The sequence below is a fragment of the Conger conger genome, chromosome 4 (assembly GCF_963514075.1).
Source record: "Conger conger chromosome 4, fConCon1.1, whole genome shotgun sequence".
Classification (NCBI taxonomy): domain Eukaryota; kingdom Metazoa; phylum Chordata; class Actinopteri; order Anguilliformes; family Congridae; genus Conger; species Conger conger.
The window spans coordinates 27,234,148-27,259,930 of record NC_083763.1 but is presented as its reverse complement, the minus strand read 5'-3'; the positions used below and the strand labels follow the sequence as shown (position 1 = coordinate 27,259,930).

The following is a 25,783-nucleotide window of genomic DNA, read 5'->3' as shown; positions in this document are numbered from 1 at the left end:
ATTGGTGAATTTTGGTGCAAGATCCGTGTGAGTGGTTTTTCCACAAGGCCCATTGTTTTTCTTAATGGCCTCTTGTTGCTTATGATTGTTAGGTTTCAACACGTGTCCATCACATTCCTAGAAACAGTTCCCCTTTGATGTCGGTATCGTTATCTTCGTCCACTATCTGAGCACAAAGACAAATGTCTGTTCAACATATCGGGTATCTGTTAGTTGCTGTAATCCCCAGAACGGTTCAATCGGTTCCATGGCAGCACCACCTTGCGGTTGCTTTCCTTCCACATGATAATGACGTCACATATCCATTCGGAATTTCCGCTTGTTGAAGACCTAAAGGCCTCGTTACCCTCAGTTAACCAGAAACATCACGTCAGCTTGTGTGAACTGACAGGCTCCTATAGCAAATAAAACCTGAAAGGTAAATGAGTATGGACGACGACGTGCTTACAACTCTGAAAATACTGATAATCGGGGAAAGCGGTGTTGGAAAGTCAAGGTGAGATACTTTGCGTTGCTAACTATTGTTTATCCAGCTGACTCACTACAATTCTATCTCGAAGATCCTTTACAGCTAATGTTGACGTTAGCAAAGTTATCTAACGTTATCGGTAGCCTAAAATATGGTTCTGGCCTGTCTTGTTCAGGTTCAGCCAAGCTTGGTTAGCTTTAGTTTAGCTATCTGTGATGATGTTAATATTCATTAATATCTCCGAGATTTGTAATGTTAACTTACTGTCTCACATTAATGTTTTCATATTGCCTTGCTGGCCAAATACCTGTCTTATGATCCATAGACAGTGCGAATATAGGCATAGTTTACTTGCATAAGTTACTTGTGGACTAACGTTAGTTACTAATTTCGTAACTATCAATACAAGATATTCTAGCTAATAGTTTAGCTTGTAAACTAGCTAGATATTGTGCTAGATATTGTGCCAGATGTAGTTGTTTATAGATGAGCAACTGCCAGTTGGCTGTGTCGCCAGCAACGTTAACAAAACGGATACAAGAGTTGGGACCCTAAGGATCATGCACGTTAACAAAGCCCGAGGCTAGCTAGCTAACTGAAACGATAACAATCTAACAAATGGATATGGCCTCAGTAGCTAGCTTAGCCAGATATTTTGGAACTATCGAAGTAGCTCAAGGTAACTAGAAAATTTAGGTACGTAGCTTCATGTTTGCTTTCAGTTTCGGAAATTTATCTTGCAAATGTTAGCTGGAAGAAGCAGTAATTTAACATTTTGTATTTTGCCAACTCAGAGGTGACTAAGTAAGTGAGCTTGCTAGCTAACATTTCAGCGAAAATGTTTTAACCAGCTATTGCTGGTAGCTTCATGTTATTTAACTAGTATAGAACGAGCCAAGTACATTAATCTGTGAATCCATTCTTGCTTCGTCACCATGTACTGCGTGGAGCATGTAACACGAGACTGTAATATACTAGGGCAGGTGGCCAGAAGTGACAGTGCAACCATTTAGGCATTGGGTAACTAACGAGGTGCAGTAAACAACAATGTTTATTAAGAGTGCTAAATGTCTGCGATGCCCAATCGCTGATTTTGTATTTAATCTATAGTAAAACTCAGTAGTCCACATTGTAGGCCTATTATCCATGATTGTGAGTTGGTAAAGCGGACTGTACTGATGACGTGTTTATAGCTATTTAGTTATTGATAATACATTGTACACTCTGGCAATGTATGGTCTGATGTGTAATCTGCTTCCAGAAGGGTATTGATTACAGATAATTTTCTTGGATTTGCAGCAGAATCGTTTTGTTTTTATTTATGAATGAGCAATTGCCTATAAGCATGCCTTGGTGGACATTATAAATTATAGTCGTACATATTTGATGCAAATAACCATCCCGAGCAAGTAACAAGTAGAGATTACATTAATACAATTACAGTAGCAACAATCTGGCTGAGCATTCAACAGTTCTCTTTGTGTTTCTGTGGAGAACACCTATTGAGAAACACACTAAATGAACAAGTCACTTTAGTGTATGGGGCCAGCAGGAGTTCAGCAGGAGGAATAGGCCAACTGCCACCTCGCTTGTGTGAGAAATGCAGTTGAGGGGTGTGGCTTTCCTGTTTTACTGACATGAAAACAAGGGCTACTCACGTTGAAGTGCTATGGACTAATAAAAGATGGGACATGAACACATTGTCCTTCTATAACGTGTAATATCAAAGAAAAGTGCATTCTGTACAATGGGGAGAAGAGAAAATGCCTTTAGTTAACCTTGTCCCCTGTCTCTTTGTTCTATTGTCGTAGAGGCTGACAGGAAAGAACAAGAGCTTTGCTGTCCGTATGCTAAGTAATTTACAGTTCATTTTAGTACTTTCCTTTGTTGGTATCACACACGTATCTTCCTCTATTGATTTCATATGGAATGTATGGCTCTTGGTATAGCTAACGTGATTTGCCTTTCTAACTACAAAGTCTAGATGTGACATCATATGACTTGTATGTCCAGGCAATGGTGATTATTTACACTTTTTAAATCAGGAGCTGGGCTGGGCGAGAACAACAGGATGAGTTCAGTAGAGCCCGCATACTGGAATTCAATATCCACCATTCAATGTGTATCAGGTTCCAGTGTGCAGACTCTGCTGAATTGATTCTGATTCTCGTATCATGTGTTCTGGATACAAGCATCTGCTGGGTGGCTCATTCTGTTAAAGCACTGATCAAGGGCATGGGCAGGCCCTGCAGGCCCTACAGTCTGGTACCCAGTCCGGAATGGCAGCTCAACACGCCTTTGGCTCTGACTTCGCCCCGGGGGACAAGACGGTTCCAGTCAGCTGGGATGGGAGTGACTCATCTCTTACCGGTGACCTCTGCTGATCCGTCGAGCCATCGCTAGTGTTCATGAAGTATCTTCCTCTGACTCACGTGTGCGAGCTCGAGTTGGAACTGCTGTTGCGAAGCGCCGGCTGACTTCACGTTCATTTGAGGAGAGCGTGTGGTTGTCCACCCTCTCGCAAATCAACAGCGGAGCTTATGACAATTAATGCTCATGAAAATATTATTAAGAATTCCAGATAGGGCTCTATGCTAACATTTATTTTCCAAGGAGTGCATGTGCTCCTATGTTTAAAAATTTTGGAGCACACTATTGTACTCCTGAAATTTTTTTCCCCCCAGAGTTGGCACGCATCAAATGTCAGGAGCAGATGCTCCTAAAATAGGAGCAGTGTGGAGCCCAGCCATGGATAGAGAGAAAAATCTTGACAAAACTGAGGAAATTACTTTTCTTACTTCTGCTCTTATGATGGTGAAATCTGATTAACAAAATGGCTGTTATTGGTGCCCTGCTCCTAAAACCATTTGGTGACTAACACTCTCTGGATGGGGACTGCTGTCTTCATATAAAAAAAATAAAAAAAAAACCTTCCTTTGCAGAAAAGGAAATGCTTACTCATGGGGTGGAATGATCACTTCATACCTGCAAGTAGTAATGATGACATTACCCTTGCCTTTGACGGACATAAGGGCACCTGAGTCATGCCAAGAACATGTGTCCCACACTATTACAAAACCGCTAAGACCCTTCATGGTTGAAACTCAGTTGTGTTTCCATCATTTCTTAATGGCCTTCTGTGTGTGTGTGTGTGTGTGTGTGTGTGTGTGTGTGTGTGTGTGTGTGTGTGTGTGTGTGTGTGTGTGTGTGTGTGTCTGTGTCTGTGTCTGTGTCTGTGTCTGTGTCTGTGTGTGTGTGTGTGTGTCCATCTGTTAACACATCACGCACACAAACAAGCGGATATAGGGCCGTACCACTCATTTTATTTTATTGTCTGTTTGTGTGAAATCTACCAGGCTCAGCTGGGTGAATTATCAGGTTTAACCAAACGAGACCACAGTGAGAGAGAAACTGTGGCAGGTATTATCACTCCTTAATGTACTGCACTGCACAATGTCCTGGCTGCTAGGTGAAATGCTACTGAAACCTCAACATTTTGTGTGCTTTATTGCCCCGACTGAATGCCGGCTTTCATTCGATTGTGTTCTTAATTCAAGGCCTCCTTTTCTTGCTGGAAGGCACTGAGATTTAGGCTATGTCCTGAATGAAGGGGGAAAGGTCCTAAAACAGGCTTAACCTTGATGCTTATTCATGTGATTGGCTAGACATTCAGGGACAACATGTTCAATGAAAGGTATGCTAAATAGTTACTTTTTTTGTCTGAAGTGCTTTGGGTGGAATTTGTACTTGTGTGTTCTGCAAGATGTGTTATTCTTGTTTTGGAGAGCTTTGAGAGCAATGGCATTTCTTTTTTTTTGTTATGAAACATGCAGTCTAACTGTGAAATCTATGAAAATTAATATGAAAGAAATATAATTTCCTGGAAATAAAACCAGGCAGTAGGCCTAGTTGTAATTAGTATAGCCTATATTATTTAACCCTCAACAGATTTTATTAGTTTAATAACCTGTCAGTTTACATTGTGAAACGGTCTGGTGTAAAGTAGCTATTGTATTTCTTTATGGTGATAGTGTAGGTCTATGCATTAGCGAAGCACCATTGCAGCTATTCCTTTAATGTAGTCTAATACCCAGGTATGGGTCCCTATTCTGTTCTTACTGCTGAGTGGCAAATGTCATTTCTATACATTTATGTGGATTCTGGAGATCTGGTCTCCAGGTAAAAGCAGACTTCACTGAGGCATTATAATGGATGTGTGTTGCTCTGAAGATTATTACAGGGGCTGTGTTTGTGGGTCAGTGTATTCGTTTAACTGAATTCAGTTAGCATGCACTTGCCAGGTAGCAGGTAGACTGAAATACATATTTGAGATGTTGATTTCTTTCTATACAGTGAAAATCTTTCAAATTCTCAGTCTTGAAGGGAACATTCCCTGTGAATTGAACTGTGGATTGTGAACTTGATACTTGCCTTGATAAAAAAATAAAAAAAAAAGTTTGTTTGCATAATTTTGGATACTTTTTCATAATGTGTCCAAAGGTCATGGCAGCAGTGGCCCACCTGTGATTATGAGAAGAAAATCTGTTCCAGTCCCTGTCCAGAGTCTATAGTCCAGGATTACTGTCCAGAATTTCTGAGTCTTTTTTTCTCTGACCATTTATTTCCAAAACACTTCAGTTAAAATAACATGCATATTACAGTTTTATACCTTAAGCAGTGTTTCTATGAAAATATTTGTGTCCATTTTAAAAAGCACACATTTCTTTGTTTATTTCTTGGAGACCCCCCCCCCCTTTTAAATGTATATATAATATATGCATTCATTTGTCAATATGTTTGCTCAGTCAAAGTCAAAAGGGTATTGATTACTTCTTGAGATTTGAGTGTCTTAAATCAACACTTTTTTTTTTCTGCTTTTCTGCAGTCTACTCTTGAGATTTACAGATGATACGTTTGACCCAGAACTTGCTGCCACCATTGGTGAGTAATGAACATACCATAAGACGTAGAACACACACATACATATGCGTATACTCAAGCAAAATAACGACATTCCTTATCAGAGTGACGATTTCGTGACTAGGGTTGAAGCTACACGGTATCATAGCAACCACCAGCTGAGACCCCAGGACCTGAAGTGAGTTAGATCCAGGGTGAGTTTACGAGCTTGTTTGGACCGCCTCTCACGCAGCCCAGACCGTACAGCCCTTCGAGGAACATTTTATGGAGAGCGTTCAGATGGTATGGATGCGTCCTGCTCCTCAGGCGACAGATTTCTGGCTGGATTTTAAAAGCACCAGCTCCGGGGACACACATTTCTGGACTCACCTCAGCTCTGGGAGGTGAATCTGTGTGTTCCCTGTCCTTCAAACATACACAGTCTGCTGAGAGAGGAGGGCTGGAAGCTGTGGCCATCTTGCATGTTCAGGTCTTGGAATATTTTGGCCAGATGGGTTAAAGTCTCGAGCAACTAAAGCCAGCTTGACTCCCCAGGTGAGAGTTAAAGTGAGAAATGGAGAGAGAAAAATTGAACACTAACAACTAAGAATTATGGTACCTCAGAACCTCATTTATCAAAGGAACAGTCAACTGAACAGGGTGTGGATGCAGAAGTGACATAAGCAATTGCACTTTTTCATTATCCTTTTTTATAGTACTTACTGTAGATTTTCCTTGTTATTATTACTAATGCCAAAAGTGAGCATTAAACAGAAAGAGTCACACCTTCCATTGATTAAAAACTGGAAATGCACCTCGAGCTGTAACTGTGTCTGAAACATCTGAAATCAATGAATTGGGAGAAAGTTTCCAAGGTAAATGTATCATGAAACAAAAAGTAACTGTTACCGTCATGATATCTAGCTGGCTATCCAAAAGTACTTGCAAGCAAGTGCGTCTCTCCTCTTTTGTTGTTAGTAGCAGGGCGGACTGTAGCGTAGTGGTTAAGGTAAATGACTGGGACACGCAAGGTCGATTGCTCAATCCCCGGTGTAGCCTCAATAGGGTCCACACAGCCATTGGGCCCTTGAGCAGGGCCCTTAACCCTGCATTGCTCCAGGGGAGGATTGTCTCCTGCTTGGTCTAATCAACTGTACTTCGCTCTGGATAAGAACGTCTGCCAAATTCCATTAATGTAATGTCGCACAACTAGTTGCCGGCTAGGTTTTTGGGTGAACCTGCCCATTCAATATATTTATCCACTTATGAATAGCCATATGAATAAACACCTTAAGATAAATAATACTGCATTTCATAGTAAAGCTAGTTGCCTGATATGGCCTTAACTTATAGTATAGCTCGGGAAAGCAGAACAAAAAGCAGCCTGCTCTTCAGACCCTGTGAATGACATCAGAACATTCAACACCGTTTTAGAAGATGAGAGAATTCTCAACTGACATTCTGGAAAGTCTTGAAAGACGTTACGCCGGTATTTTGTGAGGTAACCTTGGAACTGTCAACAGTTAACACGATTTATAAATTAGTGGACCATTCTATCGGTGCAATTAAAGAATATCAGAAAATCTTTACTCATCGCCTGGAAATCCTATATTGTACTTTTTACAATTAGATCTATATAAATCCTTCCACACAATGTAGGCTTTGTTGAAATAATGTTACCAGCAGGTTTTTAGGGACCTAGATGTAATAAAAATATTTTTTCTGGTAGGCAGGCAATTCTGTTATTTAAGTTGGCCAGCTATGCTTCTTTGCCAAACAGATGTCCCTGCAGAAGTCCAGCTCATTCCGCTTTGACACGAGTCCTTATTTCTGCTAGAAAACTCTATTGCCCCAACACGGATGATTTCCCTTTCTCTGGCTCAACTAAAGTCATGCGGTGTGAAGGGATATCTTGTTAACACTGATAATGAGGAATTTCCCATTGCTATTGTACAGTTAGCTACTAGCTTAAAGAGATTTTAGGCCTTTAAAAAAAAAAAGCCTGTGTTGCCCAGCCATCTAAAGGGAAAGCTTCAATTTTATTTTGCCGTTTCATCCCATGAAATAGAGCTAAAGTTGATAAACTGTGTTACCGAAAAGGGCATTTGATGTTGTCAACACCATGTCTTTTTTATTGTTTGGCAGATAAACGGCACACGATTTTACAGGGAAGTGACACGTATTATTTTGGATGTTTCAAAACCCTGTCAAGCCAAGGAAGTGTTGTGCTGGCAGATAAAATTGTGTGTGATGCAAAGCAAATTTGAAAATGTACCATCACATAATAGGGAGCATATGCTTAATATGTCCACCCCGTAAGATTACATTGGGTATCCACCGATACGTCTTGCATTATGTAGTTCTGTGGCCTTTTCTGTTCTGTGCCCTTTTTGCCATCTTTGGGTGGTTTCCTGTTGCTCAGAAAATCTATGAAACCTGGTATCGATTTGTTAGATCCTTTTTATTGTTCGAGCAGACCTAGTACCTGCTACCGAATGTACACTAAATGAACCAGTCGCTCTGTGAAGACCAACAGCACTCGGGGTTGACCACCCTGTGTTTTTGAAAGATTTAGTTTCATTGTTCAAAAAATTAAATTTTATAGACAAAATGCCCTCTGACCCGTTCAGCTGAGATGTGTTGAAAAGCAGAGTTGTTGGTACCGTTCTAACATTTTCTCATTCGTTCTTGCAAATAACTTTGTCAAATTAAACTCTCACCGACATTGTACCATGTAAGTCAGTTTATTGTGCATCGACTAAAGTACTGTGTTTTCTGTCTTGACTAAGTTTTAATGCAGTCCTAATACTGCAAATAGTGAAGAAATTGTTTACTGTGAATAATGCTGTGTCCTTGTGATTGCAGGTGTGGATTTCAAAGTAAAAACTATTTCGGTGGACGGTAACAAGGCAAAGCTCGCAATATGGGTACGTGTTTTTTTTTGTTTTTTCTTTCTCCATAATATTAGGCAGAGGGTATGTGGGTACTCCTCACAGAAACCTGAATGACCGCATCTGCTGTGCAGTTAGAAATATCAATGAAGATGTTCTGCCATCCTTTGACTTAGAAAAATCTGCTATTTGAATGATTATACATTGTGTGTGCTATTTCTACTGCTATTTGCATAATTATAGGTTATATTTCACTGCATAATGTCCAGCAGAAATGTTTCAATGTTTCTTTTCAGAGAGCCAAGTAGGCGCTTCTGTGAGACGTTTTAACTGCACGAGCGGTCAAATGAATCAGGCGCATTTTCAACATGTCAGGGTGTTTCTCAGGACTTGGAGGCAGACTTGAGAGATGGATGCTATTACTATGAAATATGGAGACAATACGGCGAGTGAAAACGGCATCTGTGCGTGTGTGTGGGGGGGATTCTGCAACTCCAATGCAATCCAGCGTCTGTAAACAAACTCTCCCAACTCTCCAGTAGATGGCGAACTTGCACAATAGTTCACTGAGCGTCAATGAAAAGATGGAGCAGAAGTTGCTGCTGTTCCTTTGGCGATTGAACCACATTTTCCTGTCTGTGTTTCAACTGTTTTGTGTGTGTGTGTGTGTGTGTGTGTGTGCAGGACACAGCTGGCCAAGAGCGCTTCAGAACGCTGACACCTAGCTACTATCGTGGTGCACAGGGAGTCATCTTGGGTGAGTAAAAGCTTATGTTATTTAAAGGTGCTTTTAATAAATAGGCGTCATAAAAAGCACAGCAATGGGTTTTCAGGCTGTGAGCTTCCTTGCTTGTCCCATCTGACCCAATGAAGCCCTTCTGATGACAAATGTCTCTTCCTGGCCCCTATATATGCATGTATATGTGCACACTGTTATAATTTCACTTGAATGCATTGCATCGAAGCAAATTCTGAGCTAAATGCAGTGAATTAGTATGCCTGTGCTGACTGGCACAGTATCAGAATGCATGCATGTCCTCTAATTGTTAAATACTTAACTTAAATAAAATTAAATAAATTAAATACTTAATACATAATATGTATGGTGTACAGAGAGTGGTATGGTGCGTGTGCAGCTTGTGGTGATGTGGGTTTGGTGTATGTGTGGTGTGTGGTGAATAGAAGGGTGTGGTGTATGTTGTGTGCAGTGAACGTTCAGGGAAGGTGTATGTGTAGACTTTGGTGGCTTCCTGGCTGGAAAGGGAGAACATTTTTCTGTCTCCTTATCTCTTAGTGTACGATGTTACGAGACGCGACACTTTTGCAAAGCTTGATAACTGGCTAAATGAGCTGGAGACATACTGTACAAGGAATGACCTCGTGAAAATGCTGGTTGGAAACAAGATTGATAAGGTGAGTGCACTCCTTACATTGACTGTAAACCTTGCCCCAACAAAGATAAAACACCAGGTTTTTCACCAGACATGTTTTCCCCAGCCAGACTTTAAATATTTACTTGTTTTTGCTACCACCCCCCACCCCCAACCACCACCAACGCTACCACCCAAGTGCCATGATACCAACACAAGTGATTGCATTTCTCTAGTATTGTCTAGCAACTGAACACATTTCCCATCCTGATCCACACATTATCCCCATAGTGCTCTAACGTCAGTTGTTGTTTGACAGTTATGATTTGAATCTGTGGGATTCTCCCTCACACGCTTGCGTGCCCTTTCCAGTTCCCCTTGTTTGACAGACAGCAGATCTTGCAAAAGGCTTCCTTCTCTTTGTTTTAGGAAAACCATGAGCTCGACAGGAACGAAGGCCTCAAGTTTGCAAGAAAACATTCCATGCTTTTTATAGGTAAGACAGGAGAATTACCCCTTGTGAATTACTGCAGGCAATTATACAGAGGAAGCTGCTTTTTGAATTACTGTCATGCTTGTTGGGGAACGTCTGCTGTTGGATTGATGTTCTATTTTTAACACGTTTACCCTGAACTAATGCCTTTTAGGTTTGCTGTGATACCCCTTGCTGTTAGAATGGCGGATTTAAAAAAACTATTTGGGACTTGTTGTAGAAGTTGTTGATTTATCTTTTTTCCACACCATATTGGAACTAAAAAGGTGTGGAGGGGGAAGTGAGTATACGTACTGAGAATCAAAAAGAAATCAGAAACTTTCTATGCATGCATTCTCTTCAAATGTGAATTGTAGTGATATTGAGATCACAGCTGATGAGATGATGTTATCTTCTGAGCTTTGAGCTTGGTGAAGGAGACATACAGTGTAGTCTAAGTATTCGGACCGTGGTACATCTTCTTTTATTTTGACTCTGTACTGCACATGGACGTTGGATTTGAAATTAATCAATGAATAGCGAGGTTAAAATGCAGACTGCCACCTTTAATTTGAGGGTATTTACATCCATATTGGGTGATCTGTGTAGGAATTACACAATCGCATATGTCTGACTTTTTTTGTTTTTATTATTTCTCAGCGTCATAATGGCTTCCTTAACTTTCATTGGTACACCTCTGGTCTTCGTGTTGACAAACATCAATAACATACTCTAAATGCAATCAAAAGCCTGGAATCAAGGCTTGATACTGAAAACTTTATTATACCTGAACTAAGGAAGCGATTAAATACACCTGACTAATCGGAAACAGCTGAGAAGCCAACTGTCCAATTACTTTTGGTCTTGTAATTGAGGGACTGTGTGTAAAAAGGGATTTCATTCCTACATAGATTCTCTGATATGGATGTAAATGACCTCAAACAAATTAAAGGGGGCAGTCAGCATTTTAACCCCATATTCACTGCTTTATTTCAAATCCAATATGCTGGAGTAGAGCCAAAAGAACAGAAAATGTACAACTGTGCAAATACTTAGGGACGGCGCTGGTCTTGGAAAACCCCCCAGTGTTTCTGCCTCTACTACATGGCCTGGCAAGCTGTTCCATACCGCAACTACTCTGTGTGAAGAAATACTTCCTGATGTCTGTGCAGAATTTATCTTCTGCTTATTTCCATTTATGCCCCCTAATTTTACTGAAAGAAATCAACCTGGAGAATCTGTTCAGTTTGAGGCTTTTAACAATCAGGCTGCCCCTCCTTTTCCTCAGCTTGAAGAGATTAAGTATCTGAAAGGACCGTTTTGCCCAAAAATGAAATCAGCGTATGTTTCCACTTACCCAAAGTAGTATCTGTCCATCCAGATAGTTTCACTGAAATGTGACGTCTAAATATTCACCATGGTGAAACAGACCTTGTAAGTGTGGCCTCAAAGTGCCAGAAATGTACATTAGAAAAATTCAACAGCAGCCTCTCTCCAAATATAATTCCAGTTACAAACATCCACAGACCTTAATCTGTGTGTTGTTTCATTTTATAACTACCCGGACAAAGGCAACTGTGCTAGTATGTCCCTTGAGTGGTGGGAACGTAACGTTGCAGAAAGCTACCGTTCGTTGTAGTTTCAATAAAACTTAGCAACTTTATTAAGCTTGTAAATTTGTTGAAATATTAACAGGTGGAATTTATTTAGTACAAAAAAATTTGAAACTCTTCTTTTATTAATACTCAATACTTTTCTCTGTATATCTCAGCGTTCTTTTGGCATTTTGGTTAAGGCAACATGCTGTGGTGTATGGATGCTCTGACCTGTGTCGGTGCCAGACTGTGGCTGGTAGCCCCTTAGGGTGACGCACAATAGCAGTTGCTTCACCAAGAATACATTACGTCGCATGTACATTACATTACATTCTAGGCATTTGGCAGACACTGTTATCCAGAGCCACGTACAACAAAATGCATACCCATAACCAGGGACATGTGCACTGAAAGACCCTAGAGGCGAGTACAGTTCCAAGTGCTAGGAATGACCACAAAGATAAGAACTTGGACCTTGTAGATTCATCTGGGAAAAACAAAAGGCTCGGGGTCCGTATTTCATTGGATTCCCCCACCCACACATCAATCGGGCGACCACGGACTACATGCCAAAGCCGTGTACGAACGGCCTTCCTCCGACGCAGTTCGACGTGAGCTCGGCTGTGGCCTGCGGTGTGAATAGAGGCAGGCTGGCGACACCGCTCGTTTGGGAGGGCAACCGCAGATGTCTACACCCTCCCGAATTGGCAGCGAGGTTCATGCCTGTACGCAGCTGCGGTCGTAAATAGTTGGGCATTCCACATTAGGGTGGCTGTCGTTGTACCCAAGTTGCATTTCCTTTTACCTGAACCTTAACCATTTGTGTGGCCATTTTATTCTTATTTTCTTCCCAGTTTAGTTTATAATTTATAATAAAATGCAAGTTTGGTAACACTTTACTTGAAGCCTTTGACATAAGGCTGACATAACACTGCCATACACGACAACAGCTATTGCGAGATGACATGACTGCTCACGTCAAATGACATAACACAGTCATTACTTTTTTCAATAAATTTTATGACCAATGTTATGTCATATTTTGACATGACTACTTGGGTCAATTGCCAAATGTAGGTGCTAGCAAAGGTTCATCAGAAGTTTTTATACAAGACCATAACCTGGAGTACCTGAAAGTTGTGCTGGTGTAGTATCCTTAATGTTGCCAAAACAACAAAAGAAATTGTGTTGTCTGCTACACCCTGTTGCTGCCCCTCCCCCCTTTGGCTACAGAGGCTAGTGCGAAAACCCGGGACGGAGTGCAGTGCGCGTTCGAGGAGCTGGTGGAGAAGATCATCCAGACCCCGGGCCTGTGGGAGAGCGAGACGCAGAGCCGGGGCGTGCAGCTGTCCGACCAGGACGGCCAGGCCAGGGGGGGGTGCGGGGGGTACTGCTCTGTGCTGTAGACCCCGCGGTGGGAGGACCTGCTCAAACACACACATTATGGCAAATTTAAGGAACAGAAACACAATAAAGAAAAGAAAAAAAAACCGACAAGGAAAGCATCGTTTTTTTAGACTGTTTGAACGGCCTCCGAAGTGTAAATAGTCGTTGCACGTTTCTGCGGCTGTGTTCATAGGGACATTCGTACACTATCCCCCTGTATCATGGCAGCCCTCAGTGGTTGTTAAACACCCCCCCCCCACCCTTATACCGCCAAACAATGTTTGCTGAGCACATCTGCTCCACCCCCCTGTAGCCAGCCCCCCCCGCACAGCTGCCCTCACCATGGTGATGGCGGACGAACGTCATGTAGGTGTTCCTCCCCGAAGCGGAGAGGGCGAAGATTCAGAGGCTGTAGTGTGAACAGTCAATGGCATTTATCCATCCATGCTGCCTTTTACTATTTTTCTTTTTTCTTTTTTCTTTTATCTTTCTTGGTGACACGTTTCTGTTCTAGTAAACAAAAATATATTATTTTTTTCCTTGCTCTTGCCAGTGCCCCTCCCCGTCAATTGGGCAGATTAGCAGATGTAATGCATCCGACAGTACGTAGGTGTACACAACAACGTTCCTAAGAAGGGATAATCTGTAGTATGCTCTTACTTTTCACATAGTATCATCTTGTATGCCTTGTATCTCTTGATTTGGAGAACCCAGTGGCAAAGAAAGACTGCTCTTCAATTATTTTGTCAGATGAAGTTTAAGCTGTTGACATGTCTCACTCAGCCTAACCGGAGACTTGCGGATAATAAATCCTTGTGTTTCAGAATTGGCTGTTTGTTCGAAATGGAGTTACCAACATTTCACTACTACTCTTATTCACATGGATTCCATGCTTGAAATATGTTCTGAAAGGTTTATTAATCAAACACCTTGGCACTATGGCAGTCTTGAGTACTGAAAGGTGCATGGCTGGCCTGTTTTCTCGGGTTTAAACACCTGTGATCCACTCCTTCAGAACTGACCAAGCCTCATTCCACAGTGAACCAAGAAAATGTGTTCAGAAAAAGGCTGAATTTTTTACACTTGTGGTTTTCCACGTGGCACAGCATTCTGAGAATATTATTATTTTTATTATTATTATTATTATTATTATTATTGTTGTTATTATTATTATCATTATCATTATTATCATCATCAGTTTGTCACCTTTATTTTAATTTGGAGCTGTTTGTATTTTATGTGATGTCCATGCATGTGCGATGTCCTTCATCCTTACCCCTGCCTGTAGTTATGGAGTACTATGGCGCAGGTGGGCTGTTTAGAATGGGTACACTGGTGTACTGTAACATGCCTTTTTGTCTGTTCAAAAAATGTTTTTTTTTTTTTTTATTGCATGGAAAACCTTTGGCACAGAAATGCATACCCTTTTCCACTTGTATATTCAAAAATAAATGGTATTAATAACTTGCAAAGGCATTGTGTTAAACGCTTTCATATTGTAATAAAAATTGAGTCATTTACATGGAGAATGTACAGACACTCCTGACAAACTACATTTAGTAAATTACTGTACATTTATTTTTTTAATCAATTACAGATATTATTTATAGTCTAATGTTGTAATGTCAAGGAAATGGCCACAAACATACATGATTGTGTGTAAACCTGCATTTGCTGATTGATTGATGTTAATTATAATTAATGCAGTTGTTCATTCTAAACTCCATACTTCAGGTGATGAGTCTTAGTTTAATATTGTAAAATAAACTGACATTGCTTCTAAGTAATATGCTTATTCTAGTTCATTCATATTGCAGTGTAGCTGCGGTGCATAATTATCCTGGAGCTGTCAACGGATGTGCAAGGCACATGCAGCATTGTTAGTAGTTCAAGATGGACAATCCCAATTACAGACCCCCGACTACAGATTACTGCGGGAAACCTGAATTTATCTAGCGACCTCTCATGTGCTTACAAATGTATTAATGGGTACGACCTATAAATAAATTATTTCCCGCATAATCCACACTAGCTACAGTTATGTATTACTCTGCGCAAGTACCGCTATGCTACAAGCCCTTTAGTAACTAGGTCATGAAGTTCTACATTATTTAACTGGTTTTTACTATCATTTTAAGTTATCTTGGCATTTTAACAACATCCTGTTGTCCTAATAAAGGCCGGCAATATGTAAATTTACATTTTATCGCACTTTTCATAATTTTTACCAAACACTTCTCAACAGTCTGCAATACAAAAAGAGTCTCTGAGGTTTACACATGCCTCACATTCTCCTTTTTTAGGGGGATTTCATATTTGTAGTTCGAAGAACCACATTTTTTAGTTGATTTGTTTGTGGCAGGTGTGGACCAATTTCCAATGCTCAGACTTACGAAATAGCCTAACGTATTCGAACACTTTTTTTTTCTTTTTTTCCTCCTTTTCCCAATTTATTTTTCTGTCTGCCTCTAGGCGGAAGTATGAGCTGCATGATATAAAGTGTTGGCTACAAGAATTTGCAGTGTACAGCATGTGGCTCTGTTCGGATGTTTACTTGAGTATAACTGACATACTACCATGCGAAATTGCACTGACTCACGATTTGCTTCACTAGCACTGGTCTTCCTGATCTGATCGTAGCTGATTAACGTTTTGTCTGCCGGTCGGAGTTGACTCACTGTTTTCCCCGCACAGAATGGCGGAAATGGCGTTACCGGTTGCGAAGGGCAGGACGGTTGGCTGTGCATATCCCCTTGCTCATCATCCGTTCGCATACTGCGCAGGCCTTGGCCTGGTCCTACAGTGGTGGAACAAAACACCACCTGCTGAGAGCCAGACCTTGTCGAGAACTTGCCCTGCTCCATTTTTTTTACATGCTGTTGGAGACTCAATAATATTTCCAGGGAGAGAAGAGTGAGAGAATAAGTCTGCTGCTGTGAGGTAATAGTCCACCGGCAGACAAACTGATGAGTCTGTCAACACCCTATGGAAACACTTTGATTATATTGAATTGCCTGTTTACAGTATCCCGGTAATTTCACTTTCATTTCATGTAGGCCTGCTGCTTCACAGGCTTTAAAAAAAAAAGTTTTATGACAACCCTCTGTGAAACCCAGTCTCCACTACTCCAGCCTACCCGCCCTGTGCAAAGGCCTTCAGTGCAAAAGGTATGTTATGAAATGACAGAGGAAGTAATGTTAGCAGGACTGTGTTTAACTGTGGCTTATTGAAGGGGGCTTGTTTATTAGTGTCGCCCACAGAGCTTCAGCAGTTGCAGGACACAGTGTTGTTCAAACTCCATGGTGAACAGGTTCAGAGGCTTGTGTACTCATGTCTTAGCTGGAGAACATTAGCATCTCATTGTGCTTACCTTGATGCACTTTCCCTGGTGACATATTTCAGTGGAAAAAGGAAATTGTCCACTTTGGAAAATGCAGAATAAAAAAATATGTAAAAGATTAGCTGTGTAAATTGCTGAACCAAAACTAAAAAATCGATTAAAAAAAAAAATCACGTTGGACATTTTTTGATCCATTAAAAATATACATATTCAGCTGCCCTTGCTATAGTATGGCATTTTTTCATGTTTGGCGGTCAAAAATTCTTCTCTAACCGATGGAGCTATAGAAAAATGGCGGAATTTGAACAGATAAAGGCTGGTGCTCTCCATGGGCTTGCTTTAATGAAGGCTTAAGCAAGCAGACCCTGGGCCCTGGCATCCTGTGGAAATAAATGGAAGGATGAGTACTGCCATTCATCACCCAGTAATTCTCCTGTTACAGTGCTCGTGTGTGCTGTGTTTCTGGCTATGCTCTCATCCCTAAATTCTTTGGCCGTGCTGTCATTGGGTCTCACATCAGAAAAACCACCACAGTCCCCAGGCCCTGAACTACAACATGTAAACAGAAAAAAAATCCTTGCGTCATAATTATGGCTTTGATAATAAACTAATCAAATTGTATCAACACAGGAAAAGTGTTAATTTCCTACATTGTTTAAACCCACGTCCATGGAAAACTGCATGTTTTAGTATTATGATTCCGCCGCCTTAATTAAAAAAAGAAATCTTATTGGTAAAATCATTGCCGCCTAGTAAAACTGATTTGTTCCTTTATGTAAATAAATTTGCCCCATTTTATAATTGCAGTGCATATTGCCTTTTGCTGGACTCTATTATTGTTGTTATTATTGAAAATAAGGCCTGCAAAAAAATCAAGCTCCCCTCTGGTGAAATGTAAAAGCAAGTCTGGGTCTGTAAATTGTGGAATTAGCTTTGGACTGCATTTTCAATAAGATGTTATCTATCTGAGTACATGACAGCTGTGCTTCATGACATACACTCAGTGACCACTTTATTAGGTAAACTTATACGCCAGCTTGTTAATGGAAATATTTAATCAGCCAATCATGTGGCAGCAACTAAATGCATAATAGCATGCAGCCATGGTCAAGAGGTTCAGCTGTTTCTCAGACCAAATGTCAGAATGGGGAAGAAATGTAATCTAAGTGAGTTTGAACATGGAATGATTGTTGTTTCCAGACAGGGAGGTTTGAGTATCTCAGAAATAGCTGATTTCTCAGGATGTTCACGCAAAACAGTCTCTAGGGTTTACAGAGAATGGTGAAAAAAACAAAAAATATATATCCAGTGAGCAGCAATTCTGTGGGCAGAAATGTGTTGTTAATGAGAGAGGCCAGAGGAGCCAGAGCCAGACTGGTCGAAGCTGACAGGAAGGTGACAGTAACACAAATAACAACAGTGGTATGCAGAAGAGCACGTCTGAACACAAAACGCGTCAAAGTGGATAGGCTGCAGCAGCAGAAGAATTAATAAGTCTAATAGATACCTAATAAAGTGCTCACTGACTGTAATTCTTCAAGGGAAGCAAGGCTTTGTATTCAAGTATTTGTCACAGAACATTTTTACATTTGCACTGAAAATAAAGAACCAAGAAGAATATGATTTCCAGAGAGAATTGGGGGGGACAGTAAGCCCCAGACCCTATTAAGGGGGGAAACTGGAAAATTATTTCCTGGCCACAGGAAAAAGCAATTGTGGGGACTCATGGGTAAGCTTGGAATATGAAGACTCTTCACAAAGTCATCACAAAGCTTTTACCCGTTGTAACTGAGCTCCACTCCTCGTTTGCTCCATGGTTTATCCTGGTGTGTACGGAGAACTCATTGAAGTACCGTGGTATTCTGCTAAACACATCTAATTACTGTATATGTTTCTACTGCAGACATCTACATTAAGCACTCGTGTTCTGGTGAATAGGGATTATTTTTACTTTTGAGTAACAATTTCACTTTGCTGTTTTTTGTTTGGTCTTCATTCCTTGAATTAGCATCGTTTTAAAATAATTCAGTTTTTCCACACTAAAAGGAAAGAATGGCTGAAAGAGTGTCATTCATCAAGAAAGGACAGAGGACAGGGACAGGGGTCAGAAAAACATTTAAAAACCGTTGTGCACATAACTCCTTGCTTGTGCAACACATACCAGCCAACTGTGCAGCTAGCACGTGCATTAATCATGAATATATGATCATTGTGCGTGACATTTGAGGTTTCCATTTGCGTTATTCCACAAGGAAGAAAAATACAAATTTTTGGAGCATGTTTTGGAAATATTCATCTTTTGAGAATTTGTGTTTGTTGCCAGTGTTCACATAAAATTACTTACAGTGTCAATTAAATAAGTCATAGTTTTCCAGTGAGCGAAATATAAATTTCAGTGTGAAATATGTTCTACGTCTCAATATGGCTTAATTTGGAATTGTTGAAGTTCTCCCCAGAAAACGATACAGTACTTATTTATATGGTCACATTGTGACGATATTAGATGTCTAATTCAAAGGTTTGCTGTGTAAAATATGAGGTTCTTGACGAGGTTCATAAATGTGTAAAACTCGAGGTTCTCTCGTTTTATGTATGTTAGTGCAAGGTGCTGGTAGGCGCAGCAGTGCTGACACTGCTCGTTAACACAGGCCTGCTAACTGCATGCTCAAACTAAAGAAAAAACGAAAAGGAATTTTCTCCACCCAGGTCCAAGCTCAACTGTCTGGATTTCACTATTTTGTCTAAGACAGAGTTTTAATATGGAGGAGATTCATATGCTGCTATACATCGGCCCTGTCTAACAGGAAATGATGTTTTTCCTATGGCAAATTCCCAAGTAGTATCGTCCCACATTTAAGCAATATTGAAAAGAAAGCAAGGAACCACCTTGTCTGTGAGTTAATATTGTTACCGTGTCACTGTGGTATTCCTTGCTGATCCGGAGCCCCTGAAACAGAGAGGCTCCTCCACTCATTTATAGCATTGGACAGTTTGGCTTAACTTCACAGCAGGCACATTAAGGCCTCAAATATTTACATTCTCACAAATGGGAGACGGTAGCACATATATTTCAGTGAGGTCACGGGCTCCCTCTCTCACCTCTGGGTGAAAAAAATCAAGGTATTTTGCCTGTCTTGTAGAAAGCGTCCAACAGGAGTTGACGTTATGAATTTTTCCCTGCTGTATTTGGCTTAAAAAGGCATATTTAAGGGTCTTAATCTTCTTTGAGATTTATACCTTGATGTTATCATTTTTGGCACAGTGATTGTTCTTTATGTTTTTTTATAGGTGTAGTTCAGGTCTTTTGCTTGTCTGTACCCAGGCTTGACTATAACTGTGAATTTAGGAGGAAATTCATGGTCCAGACTTTTTAAGTGTTGAGGGAAAACTAAACAGACTCTAAAAGCTCTCTTCCATAAAGTGAACAGCCACTGGTCAAATGAAAGGACACCTGGAGTTCTTCAGGGAAATTTTTGGCTGGACATTACCAACCATTTCCAAAGCAAAACAATTCTATATGTACAGAAAAGGTCACCCCATGAAAGGGAAAACATCTTCAAAAGGAGGAAACAATCCCAAGACAAGAAAAATCTCTGCTTGTTTATAATACAGACATGATTAAAAAATAGCAAGCAGATGTTTCAGTTGTATGACCTTTTGAAATGCTTTGCAGATAGTTACAGATCTCCACCACTTCCAGACGAAAAGCCACCAGAGTTCATTACAATAGCCATCTGTTATAGCCGATTGTGCAGAGATTTAGTAAGGCCAATAATTGTGCAATAATAATAATAATAATAATAATAATACTAAATGTTATCATAGTATACTGATGCTAGCCTATGCCCTCATATGCATCAGCTTCCACTGTATTCCTGTAAAGATTAGCATGATATTTAGCATGCTAATGTTTTCATAGTATACTGATTCCAGCATGTTCATATTACAGTTTTTTTACAATCACTTTGGCACTAAATTCAGAACCTTGAGGTAATTTTTCAAAACTGTAGACACAACTCAAAACAGATACTCAAAATGCCTTTTTCAAAACTCTAAACACTTTTTTCAATTGCTTGGATACAATATACACAACCCAAATATAATTTGTTCGCTGAACCAAATTGCTTGTTCACATTGACACAACTTAACAATCATTAGCATTTCAAAATTAAATACACACATTACATATGATACGACTGTCTTTTCATTCATTACAATGCATTATCAATGAATCCAACTACTCAAAATGATAAGTAACTGTAACATTACTCCTATATCATAGTTTTATGGAAACTGTAACAATATTCCATGTATAGATCATAAATGTTTTAGGATAAAGAAATCTATTGACACCAATTACTTTGGTACATGAACCAATTTTACCACATTATCATTACATTACATTACATTACAAGGCATTTAGCAGATGCTCTTATCCAGAGCGATGTGCAGATCAAACACAGGAACAAGTGTGAAGAGGACCCGAGAGGACAGTACGGTTCCGAGTCCTAGCCTGACCATACAGATACAATCGGAAACCTTGAAGAATACATCAGCTTACAAACTAGCATACCACAGTTGGCAGCTAGAATACCCTGAGTACAACAATACAATAGCTAATACAAAACACAACAATATCTATATATAACATATACAGCATCTTTTGACATGCACCCCCCCAGTTTGTACATTTGAGCTGGTACCTTAGTATGTTCTCTTATGTCCACTCCTGCTATACTGCATCCTGGGGAAAAAACCTCTGTGCCTGTTCCAATCCCCGTAATCATCTGCTGATATATCACGGCATCTGCCATCCATCCTCTATGCTGAATGGCACCACAAATGTGTACTCCTCTCCCCCTCCATCATTCAGCCATTATCTTCCTCTTTTACCCACTTTTCTATTTCTTCCTGGTTCCATCTTGAACAAAATCATTCCAAAGATTAAATTCTAATTCCGTCAACACCTGGGCAGGTCTCCAACTGAATCAGGTCTGATTGTTCTATTCAATATCTAATTCACAACCAGTACCAAAATATTAATAAACTTTTTAGGTTCTCTATTCATTTAAAAATAGTTGTGGCTTAGCAAATTGCTCTCTACTTTTGGCCAGTAGAACAGTTTTTGGTTCATTTGTTTTTATTATGCAGTTAAAAATCTGATCAAGAAAAGCAAAACAAATCATTAATTCGAAAAACTCAACAGCAAAGACTCTTTCCAAATATAATCACACTGTTACTTACGGGCACCCACGGACCTTGTTGTGCACATTTTCATCAAAAACTGCTTTGTACCAAAGTATGCCGTCTGTGTATATTGGTAAGTCTCAACTAAAGTATGCCAGGGGACTGTTCCACAAAGCAGGGTTGAGTATACTCGAGTGGGGGGGGATCAGCTTTGCTTTAAAACATTGTTTCAACATTTTAACAATGACACTTCGCCCCAGAATACCTACAGGTGAGTTTGATTAAAACATGGAACATGGCTATTTTGCAGTGTTGTGACAGATATAATGACAATTATGCCATTATGAAAATTATAGCATAATGACTGATTAGCTGAATAGCTATCTTGCATAGCTTCCAGCGGGCATTACATAATATCAGCTATTTATTTGATGAAAGCAAGATTTATTAGATTAAAGAAAGATAGATTAAAGCAAGCCTATGCCTTGTTTGTCTGAGCATCTGGAAATTGAGACTAGTGCCCAATGGCCATAGAACTGTGCGAGTGGCAAAATGACTGGAGTGATGTGCATTACATTATAATTACACTTATTTAGCTAACACTTTTATCCAAAGCGACTTTGATTTGGGAAAGCTGGGGCCAATCCCACCTGGAGCAATGTGGGGTTAAGGGCCTTGCTCAAGGGCCCAACAGCTACACTGATATTACTGTGGCTACACTGGCTACACTGACCTTCTGGGTCCCATCAAGCGACTTGGCCACTTGGCTATAGGCTGCCCCTGTAGTGAGAACATTAGCCTAGTGTATTGGCGATACACTGTGCAATATCGTCTGTGTTTTACAATTGTTGCATGTCACACTGTGCGATGTAGCCCCGGCAATATCCCGTCTTTCATTGCTGTAACATTGTGTGATAATATCCACTAATTCTATAATAAAAGCAGACAAAACATATACAGTGCCCTCCATAACGTTTGGGACAAAGACCCGTCACTTATTTATTTGCCTCTGCACTCCACAATTTGAGATCTGTAATAAAAAAATTTAAGTGCACATCGTCAGATTTGAATAAAGGCATTTTTATACATTTTGGGTTCACCATGTAGAAATTGCAGCAGTGTTTATACATAGTCCCCCCCATTTCATGGTACCATAATGTTTTGGACACAGCAATGTTATTTAAATAAAAGTAGTCATGTTTAGTTTTGGTTGCATATCCTTTGCATGCCATGACTTCCTGATGTCTGTGACCTGTCTGGATATCTTGTTTTCAGGTTGTCCTTCAAGCGATAGCAATGAGTTTTCAGAGGTATCAAATGAGCCTCAATATGATATGCAGTAGACACGAAAATAATTGTTTCTCCTGAATACGTTTTTTCCATTGAGTTCAACAGGAACATTTGTCAAGAGAAATTATTCATTTCGTATCTACTGCAAATCTGGCAGAAGCTCAGTGGTTTGAGGCTCATTTGATACCTTGGACCCTTGATGACTTAAAGCCATTTAGCCAACAAAATGCCCTTACCATGAAATGTGGGGACTATGTATAAACACTGCTGCAATTTCTAAATGGTGAACCCAAAGTGTATAAAAATGCCTTTTATTAAAATCTGACAATGTGCACTTTAACCACATCTGATTTTTTAAATTACAAATCTCTAATTGTGGAGTACAGAGGCAAATAAATAAATGATGGGTCTTTGTAATGTCCCAAACATTACAGAGGGCACTGTATATATGTTTTTGAAAATATTGTAAGGACAGGTGTCTGACAAGGATCAAACGTGGGTCTCCAAGTTCTGCGTTAGCCACTGCACTAAAGATTAATTCACCTGTGGTGAGGTGGGCAGACCACAATGCAACACTACTCCCTGCCTTCCACAGAGCATGGCCTCATGCTCACATGCCACTCAGAGACCACCTGAGGCACCGCCCTGTCAATCCAGGTCCCTCTTCCATTATCCCACTACTGACACCAATGAATGGGCAGGGAGATACTGAGGCTTGGGTCTCCAAGGGGACTGCAGCTGTATTAACCAATGCATTAAAGATACAATCACCATTTGCAGAGCTAATAGGCAACTTCAGGAGAATATTGCTGCTATATTGTAACTACAACATGTTTTGTCACCCAAGACACATTTATGGGGCCTATTGTGTAAAAAAAAAAAAAAGAAATATTTAAAACGTTGAAGGAGGATGTCTGAATATTTTATCCTTGAATATTTTAATTATCTATTATTTATTTTTGTACTTCAATTCCTGTGGACAGGTTAGGCTACATTATTTCTGGCCATCATTTCCTCAATACATTTTATTCACATTCACCATTGTAAAGTCTAGAATGGGCTGAAATGAGATAAACCACCTGTTAGGGATAAGCTGTAGTATCTGTTAGATGCTCTTGACGGTTAAAAATTAATATATCATTGAACGGTAGGCCTAAGTTTCAGTGGAATGGAAAGGCCATTGCAGTGGGCATCGTAAAACACATTCATTATAGCCTACTTCTCGGTCCCGTGATGCGTAGTAGCCTACATAAATTCCGAAACTCGCTGCAGAAATTGAGAAAACACACCACACAAACATCTGGAACTATCTGCTCCGCCACTGCCGGAGTGTGCCTATTTCATTTCAAATTTATGGTAACATTACAATTTTGGCTTTCGCTGGAGGCTGGAGGCTGGATCATTCCGAGACGTATTTATTTGTTGGCCGCAAGGGCTGGCAGCCGTGGTGGTGCCATGGGTCTTGCCAGGTCTGGATGTGCACTCTCCAGAGAACAGCTTCCTTCACCCCATTATCACACCCTCACTCTGTTGATCGGGAGAGTAAATGCCTTTGCGCCGGCGTGTAACGTTACCTCTGTTCATTAAATGAATGAACAAATACATAAGCTACAGGTACACATTTAACACATTTCATAATTTTGCATTGTAGCCTACTTTTGTATTGCGCCTGTTATGTGTAGCTAATACTTTGCACATGTATGCACGGAATGCAGACAAATGCAGCCTACTTCTGTCAGCAATGTATCTTTGTGTTTCAAAAAATAGTGTGTTAATGTGAGACAACTGTCCCGATGCACAGCGCTGCCAAGCCACATTCCTGTATCAGCCTCTATTTTCTTTTTACATCTGTTGCATTGACACGGTTTCACTTGACTGCAGTTGACTATTTACCTTTTTTTTAAATGGTACATTGTACAATGAACAATAGGCTTCAACGTTCACTCTTGTTCGCGAGCAGCTGCTGTTTTTCTGCGTATGGCTTCTATTCTACGCCGCATCAAAAGCAGGAGTATCGCCTTGCTGCCTGACTTTCAGACTGAAAGTGGAACGGCAAAAGTTTGGAAAAAAGTGTCTGTAAAGACCTAGAGTGAGACACTGATTTATGAAGATGATAATATTTATGATCATAATATTGGCTATGTTTCAAGGAACTGTTGGCGTTTGGAGTGGTTGTCATGATTAAGTTGTCATTTTCAAAACATGGTATGAATTTATTTAGCATCCATAGCAGGCTGCTTCCTATAGTAGTCAACCTACATTGTAGGAGTTGTGAAAAACGCTTGTCAAATCTCCCTGTAGCTCAATCAAGCATGTTCACATATAAAGCGGGCGATCTGATCATCAATCTGATTCATTAAGGCTTACTTTTTTATGTAGTTACTCGAATGATACCATTTCGTTTGACAAGGGTCTGTAAAAGGCTGGTGCAGCTTTAATTGGCTTGGATCCATAAGCACACTGGAACTTCTGTTTGTGATTGTACCACTAATTCTCTTTGGGTATGCATTAAAGATGGCAGAAAGAAAGACAAGAAACAGCCAAGCAGAATTGCAAGTTCATATCCATTCTGAGGATTTAGGAGCTTTCGATGGGAGCTCCTAAATCCTTTTTTGTTTTATTTTTTGCTTCAAAATCTATTGGCGAGAGTAGATGGTTTTCAGCTGCACCAGTTGTAGGCTATTATGGACTTAAACTATTATTAAGAAGAATGCCAGGGAAAATTTCACATGAATTTTAACTTTCAAATAAGTGTCATTTGAGACCTCTAAAATTAAAGTAGATGCAAATTAATGGTATAGTTTCACGGTAAGTCTATAGTTCATAGCTCTTATTAAAAGAGGTAGAGATTGAAGCACTGAAACAATGTGAAAAAAACTGTAGT

The 25,783-nt window shown here is 40.1% G+C and overlaps 1 protein-coding gene across 1 annotated transcript; it reads left to right on the top strand.

Annotated features, from left to right (window-relative positions):
* The first annotated feature begins 299 nt into the window (after window positions 1-299).
* Window positions 300-14,865, top strand: rab18a (RAB18A, member RAS oncogene family). The gene is made up of 7 exons (XM_061240245.1): window positions 300-496; window positions 5,355-5,410; window positions 8,234-8,295; window positions 8,944-9,016; window positions 9,554-9,672; window positions 10,059-10,125; window positions 12,930-14,865. The coding sequence occupies exons 1-7, from the start codon at window positions 423-425 to the stop codon at window positions 13,100-13,102; spliced, it is 624 nt and encodes a 207-aa protein (XP_061096229.1). The 5' UTR covers window positions 300-422; the 3' UTR covers window positions 13,103-14,865.
* The last annotated feature ends 10,918 nt before the right edge of the window (window positions 14,866-25,783 follow it).

What these genes read in the sequence shown, in the direction of transcription:
- rab18a (XM_061240245.1), top strand. Translation starts at nt 423, where the DNA reads ATGAGTATGGACGACGACGTGCTTACAACTCTGAAAATACTGATAATC. An exon ending in TGCACAGGGAGTCATCTTGG is followed by an intron (nt 9,017 to 9,553) that starts GTGAGTAAAAGC and finishes CTTATCTCTTAG; the next exon opens with TGTACGATGTTACGAGACGC. An exon ending in ACATTCCATGCTTTTTATAG is followed by an intron (nt 10,126 to 12,929) that starts GTAAGACAGGAG and finishes CTTTGGCTACAG; the next exon opens with AGGCTAGTGCGAAAACCCGG.